The 6,992-nt window shown below is 35.4% G+C and overlaps 1 protein-coding gene across 1 annotated transcript in view; it reads left to right on the top strand.

Moving 5' to 3' along the window:
* Positions 1-448: 448 nt before the first annotated feature.
* The window catches only part of MAMLD1 (mastermind like domain containing 1), a 271,023-nt gene continuing 264,479 nt past the window's right edge, over positions 449-6,992 (top strand). Inside the window, exon 1 of the mRNA XM_087748681.1 lies at positions 449-491. Coding sequence (XP_087604807.1) covers positions 464-491 — 28 coding nt within the window. The 5' untranslated portion in view covers positions 449-463. The remainder of the gene's footprint in view (positions 492-6,992) is intronic.

Below are 6,992 nucleotides of genomic sequence, written 5' to 3'. Positions count from 1 at the left end.
GAATTTTCCATGTATTTGAACTGGGCGTCAGTTGTGTGAGCATGAGACAGGCCAAGTCTGCTGGTGAGTTTTATCTGCTTAGTGATTTATTTCTAAACTTTAACGTTGATAATATTCAGAGACCATCCTGGTCCTTCTGCTTTTCTGAAGGTTAAAAGAAGGTTGTAACTAGAGGCTGAACACCAAGCTAGCTGATTTAGAAACACCTTGTGTAGCTCTCTGTAGCAGTCTTTTTTTGGTTGAGATACGTGGCTTCATGCTGAGGTAATCTGCAGGGGAAGGAGAGCTTGTAGTAATGAGCTTTCCTTCCCCTGCTGATCATTATGTCCAATCCACAGGCAACTCTGAATGCAGAATGTGGCTGCATAAAACATTTTTAAAGATAAGACTGATCAACACCTTTGTATGGCCATGGATCCACGACCAGAGTTCATGCCCTCTAAAATGCTGAAACCTTTTTTTAATGAATCTGCACTCCTGCTATGAAGGGGGTAGGTATCCTTACTTCATCTGATTGATGCTGTCCATCCAGCTTTATAATTATTTCAGTTTTTAATCTGTTTTCAGATGCAAGGTGTTACTGAGAGTTTTGAAAGATCATTTAGAGCTATTTCTAACAGATGGAAAGTTGGCACTACCTGTGGCAGCTAAAATATGAATGACTTCCTTTGCTTCCTTAGTAACATCTACCTTATATGACACTTGCAATGCTTAGGAATTCTTCAACAAGTTCTACTGTGCTTGGCTAAGTACCTTTTGATTCTGTCTCATCAGGAGACACTTAAAGAAAGAGGAGAAAATGAATTGCCTCACCATTTTGAATTAATCACAAAAGATATTCCTGGCAGGAACTACAAGAAAAAGAATTCATGTGCAGAAGCAAATGCATTTTCAAACTGGTCTTGTATGTTCTTTTGTAACTAAAACATTACTTTTTCACTATTGATAAAACACTAATAAAAATGGAAAACACAGTTTTCCTCTTTGAATTCAAACTAGCAAACTAACTAACTAGCAAACACTATCTTCTCTGAGAGAATTGCCTCCACATCGGGTCAATCCAGTTCTTTTTCTTGTCTTTTTTGGTTGGGGTTTTTTGGTGGAGGTTTTTTTTGTTTGGGTGGTTTGTGTTTGGTTTTGTTTTGGAATATTGATGTCAATATAGGCTGTGTTAGAGAAGGCACTATGGGTTGCTATATTACTGGGAAGGATGTTATTAAAGAATTTAGGAAAGATGTTGCTTCTAGCTGATACAGGTTGTTTTTCTATTCTTACTGTCTCAAAATATTTGAGATAAAATGGAAACTTATAAAACAAATGTGTGTATAGATGCCTGTGTAAACTTGATGTGCATGTTTATGATCATGATGATTAGAAAAATGTATAAAAGCCAAATCTAGAACTGATTGGTTTTCTGGGTGATAGTTAAAACTGTTTTTAGTATTCTACATAAGATTTAAAAATAGTTAACTTCTAACTTTTTCTTAAGCACACATGTGTATTACTTTAGTGAGTTTTGTAGGTTTCACTGCAATCATGCCGATTTTATCTGTTTGTGGTTGTTGTTTTTACATGTTTTTTCTTATATGTATGTACTGAATTTTTAGGTCATATTTTAAAGCATACCATCTCATACTTCCTCTGCATTGCCTTTTGTTTTCAGGAATTTTTCATATATATTGGACTTAAATGCTCTCTTAATTGTAAGGTGTCTTGATTTCCACTTCCCTATTGTCCCCATTAGCAAATACAGTATATTTTCATCATGCATGTCTACTTAGATGAAGTGTTACCTTTTCTTAGGCATACTTTCAAAGATAAAGCAGTATACTATCAGTGATTTCTACAGTGTTAATCTAAATGTACCCTAGAGTACTCCATATTTTATTTTAATCATTAATCAAGATGTCAAATGAACCTCATTTCTAACACATCAGCAAGCAGAAATTAAAATAAAATATAGTCTGATTTTGTCCAAAATCTGAACATATCTTAATTATCAAAGTAGTTTTGAATTGAAGGCTTATATCCCTTTTATTGTAAATAAACTCTATAAAATACCTTGTATCCTATCACAAAAACAGAGCTCAACATACAGCTAAGCTGTTATTTATGAGATTTTTTTTTTCTCGTCGAAGTTTAGTATGCATTCTTAAGTTCTTACAGTTAGGTGAGCTGGACCAAATTGTAAGTGTTTTGTTCATTTAATATTGCTGTCTTCTCAGTACCTATGTTTCCTGGTCTTTTCCAGCTTTCCCCTAGATGGCACCATGACCCACAGAACAGCTCCTGCAGGCTTCAGAGCAAGTAGCTTACAACTACGGATGTGTCTGCTGAGTGATGCAAACACATTTTCAAACACTGCTTGGTTGTCCTTCTTTCAACCACTTGTCCTGTTTCTCAGAGACAACATTTTTTCCATACTAGGTCAGAAATAGTAATGATTAGAACATGGACAACAAATTATTTTAATAGTCTGAACTATTATTTACTTGAAAAATCAACTTGGAAGTATCTCATGTAGATAATTTCATTCCTTTGCATTAAAGGGAGGGAGGACACTGACACTGTGCAATGCAATAGACTATGGCACACTTATGCTTATTTGGGTGACAGAGAGAACTACTGTTGTCTGTATAGAGCTTCTTGTTACTACATGCTTCATTTAGATCTGTTTCCTACTCCCAGCTCCAATCCTAGTCCTGCTTTCTGCCAGTTATCACCAATTCTTCTGCACCTCATGCACTGTTTCTTTAGCTCCTAAGTACAATTACCTGTGGGGTAAATGAAAGTCCTGCTTCTCAAGCATGCTAAGATTAAGCAAAAAGAATTTAATCTGATGGGTCTGAAAAGCCACATAATTAACTTTTATAGGAGGACTACACTGTATGGTCATTAGATATGTGTTTTGTCTTCATACTCAACATCAAGAAAGCATACTAGTTCTTCTTTGGAATAGAGGGCAATAGAGATTTAATGATGAGGAAAAAAGAGAAAAGCTCATCCTAGCCAATAGTTTTGTTATAGGTGGAACAAGCCTCATGTCTTCTGAGATATCTGACAGCAAAATAGGAGCAGATGTTTTGGATAAAGAGGAGCTGTGAATCTTTTGCAGTTACTGTTTTATTGACAGTAGAGCTTAAGTTGAAAGGCAACATGGTATCTGCTGCCCAGTCCTACAGTTTATTTGAGAATTTCTGCATAATAAAAAGGGTGATGGGATTATTATTGTCTCTGTATGTGATGGTGTCTAATGAAAAGATGATATTATGAGAAGTTTTTGCAGTCTTCTATTTAGAGCATGATTCTGTTTTTTAATGATTTTTAGAATAAATAAAACCCTTTTTTGTTGGAGTTAATGCAGTTATCATAGTGAGATCAGAACTGTGTCCTACAACACCTGTCTTGGAGACTTATCACAGCCTAACTGAACATAAAAGAAGGTTCATCATGCAGGCAGATTATTTTTGCCATACAAAAATATGACTTAGAAATGACAGTAAGCAACAAATAATGAAATAATTACAAACTGTACTGCTTCTAAGTCTGTCATTGTTGGTGAAAAGATTGTTCCTGATTTTAATATCTGCACAGTTGTAGCTGTCATCTATTTGCTATCAGCTGCAGATTTGAAGTGCTATTAACAAAACTCTAGAACGTTATTTTTCCACATATTTTCTTCCTGGTTTTCTTCATTTGTTAGACAGATTCTTCGTGTCTGTGTCTACATTGGAATTTATCAGGGTGCAGAGCTGGTGCTGAGAACCTGGTATTCCCAGGATTTGTATTTCAGGGGATCAGACTAGCTCTGATCTCATCCCTTGGGGTCTGTTTTGTATCTTACAGTCATTGGCTTCAGAAGTTCCTGATCTGAACTAAAACACCAATATAAATGCAACCTGTACCTGCTGTATCTGAGAGTACCAAACTGATGGTATCCCCCAAGCAATGCGTAGTTTAAGGTCTATTCACACACGCGCACGCACAGTCTTGGCATTTTTAATAGGTCCTCATTGTCTAGTTACACTTGTGAAAAAGTAACAGTCCAATTTCACAAGAGTGAAATAGTATTGGCTCTTTGTTGTGCCTAGGCTCTTTTTGTCAGAGATGGAGAGAGAATCCTTGTTTAGTAGCAAATTCTAGTTCCTCTTCTAAGAGCATATTGCTTTTCTGCTCATCTAAGGAGCTTTCTCAAACTGATGTGATTTATATGATTGCTTAGCAAAGCAAAGTCTTACCAAGTTACTTTCTTCCATTTTAATACAGCATTGATCTTGTGAGTTGAAATTCATATCTGGAAAGACAGTATTCTTCTGGAGCTAAATTGTGTCACTTGGTGCTGTGGATCAGTATTCTGTTGATCAGAAATGCATTGCTATGAGACATCATTTCTTTCCAAGTATTTATTGTGGTTCCAGTTCGTGGATTTGGAGAAAGTCCTAAAAGCAGAAGATAGTCTTTTAGATTGACCGGTCTGGAACAAATATTCTATGTTTAATATATGCTTGTATAGTGTCATCCCAATGGACTGCCAACTTTTTTGTCTAGTTGCTGGTCAGATATTAATGACAGAAGTAGCAGTATGCAAGGTTAGGAGTACATTTATTGTTAAAGAAAGAGGAAGTCAGGGCTGTGTGGCCGAAATGATAAATCTGGAATGGGCTGGTCAAGGTGTTCTTTTCTAATAGAGAATTCAAGCTTTGGTACTAACTTGAGGGTGTCCAGCACCCTAGTGCCTGTGGTACCCTGTGATGTCAGTTCATAGGGTTTCTATGAAATGTAAACTCAAGTGCTGCAGTAGTTGTAAATTCAATATTTCTGCTTCCTTTATTTTATTTCTTATTTTTTTATTTTGTTATGTTATTCTGTTATTTCTTAAAGTTCATGTTTCTTTTGAGTGTTAGGGTTTTTTTTTTTCAATCTAAGTTTATTAAGTTTGATATTTTATAGAAATAAATTCATCTTTATACTCAAATTTAAACTTTGTGATTAATCTGTGCGTGTTCCCTTTTCAATGCTGTATGAATAGTGGTTTTTGCTATCACTTTTTTTCCTTTATCACCTTGTTTGGGAGGGGGTTGCTAATAGTTCTGTGGTTTTGCCTTTATATAACAACCAAGATTTTACAGTACAGTTCCCTTAAATACTTATATTCCTTTTGCAAACATTAGTTAGAAGGAAGACCAACATTTTAGGACACGGTTACATAAGTATAGCCTGTGAAAATCTGAACATTTTTAATTTATGTGTTCACTGCTGAGAATGCAGACAGAAGTTTGCGAAATGAGTCGGTCAGTCATATCTAGAACTGAGAATCAGCAAGTCTCTTGCTACGAGTCTCATCAGGAGGTGTTAACCCCTCTGGAAGGTGTCTTTTCTCTACTTTCTTGTTAGGCATCTGCATACACGAGGAATGGATCTATATAACTAAATAAGTAATAATAATCCCCTGTGGCATTTAAACATCTGGCATACTTGAGTTTAAAGTGTGCACAGAAATTACCAGAGTTAAAAGTAAATGCAGTTAAATCTGTGCAGAGCCTGAAAATAGCAGTTCTAAATATAAATATTTAAACCTACTTGAAGTCTGATATATCAATTTTGGCAGTGTTGAAGACAGCGGAGCCTCCAGTGTTGTTAGTGCCTGTGAAAGTGGCACAGGGCAAATGCAATGTAACAAAGTTTGGCAGCTTTAGATTCCCACATATAAATTATTTCTATGCCCAGTACTTAAAATCTAAAGCTACAACAGTTTTTAACCTCAAGAGGTATGGAATCATGTTGATGTAAAAGAGCAGGACTGTGAAGCCACTACAGTATTTACTTGTATATCATCTGTTACATATTCTGTCGCTGTTTAAAATGGTTGTACCATACATCACAAGGTACCAGAAACATTGTCACCTATACTATATGTTCTGCTTAAAGAAACTGAACATCCTTAGTCACTTGCATGCAGTAGTTACGTTCTATTTGTTTTGTTAAATGCCTGCTTCCTTTTTAGTAAGGTAACATTTACTTTAGTTAATTTTTTTGTGCTTGTAATTGTCATTTACCACAGACAGGTAGTAATTTCCTCTGCAGCTTCAGGAACAAGAGAATAAACAAATAGCTGCTGAGCACTGGTGTGTTTTCACACAGTGGATGCTTCCCCACTCCAAACTGTAATTCTGCAACACCACAATTTTTAGCCAGTCTATAAAAACAACAAACCATCGATTCATTAGCACACTTTTTAATTGTACTACTTAAGAATGTAGACATATGTTTTAAAACATTCTTCTTTGCAAGGAAAATTATTAATAAGTAATCTTCAGCTTGTTAATAATGAGCCCTTACTTTTGTTGGTTTTTTTTTTTAATAATTGGAAAAATTTTTTTACTTCACTGTTGTAGGATCATATACCTTTCTTTTTTAGGCTAGGGTGATTCTTCAGTTCTTCATCTGAGTGAGTCTTAACATCTTCATTAAAATATATCTTGCTCTCTAGTAGTTTTTCAACATCTACCATGGTTGTGTTTGTCTGAAAATGATACTTGGAGTTAGAAATGCTGATGGCTGAATCCTGTGTAGTTTATTCACATAAATAAGTGGTTCCAGTTATTTCTACTGGTGCATCAAGTGAAAAGAACGCGAAGCTCAAGATCAAAAGATGACCTTCCTGGTAAATATGCAGCATATAGAGAGCTAGCCTTACAAAACAATTTTATATATTAGCATTTTCAAAATTATCTACATAGAGGAACCACTGAAATATAGCTTTACATTCACTAGGACTACACTTTATCTGTCTAGACTTAATTACGCGAAGTGTTATTAAAACTCAGTGGTATATTACTTATACACAGATTGATCTGTAGTGATGTATTTATTTGGCATGCAGAGAGTCTAGTTTGTATGAATTTTGAGCTAGTGGATGCTGTTTGGCTCTTCTATGTCACAGCAAATGAGGTAAAATCGGTTGCTGTGTTTGTGGCCTTCACAAGCTGTGC

The sequence above is a fragment of the Nipponia nippon genome, unplaced genomic scaffold (assembly GCF_047370975.1).
Source record: "Nipponia nippon isolate SJK-2023a ecotype South Korea unplaced genomic scaffold, ASM4737097v1 scaffold_12, whole genome shotgun sequence".
Classification (NCBI taxonomy): domain Eukaryota; kingdom Metazoa; phylum Chordata; class Aves; order Pelecaniformes; family Threskiornithidae; genus Nipponia; species Nipponia nippon.
This window is presented reverse-complemented; position numbering and strand designations above follow the sequence as displayed.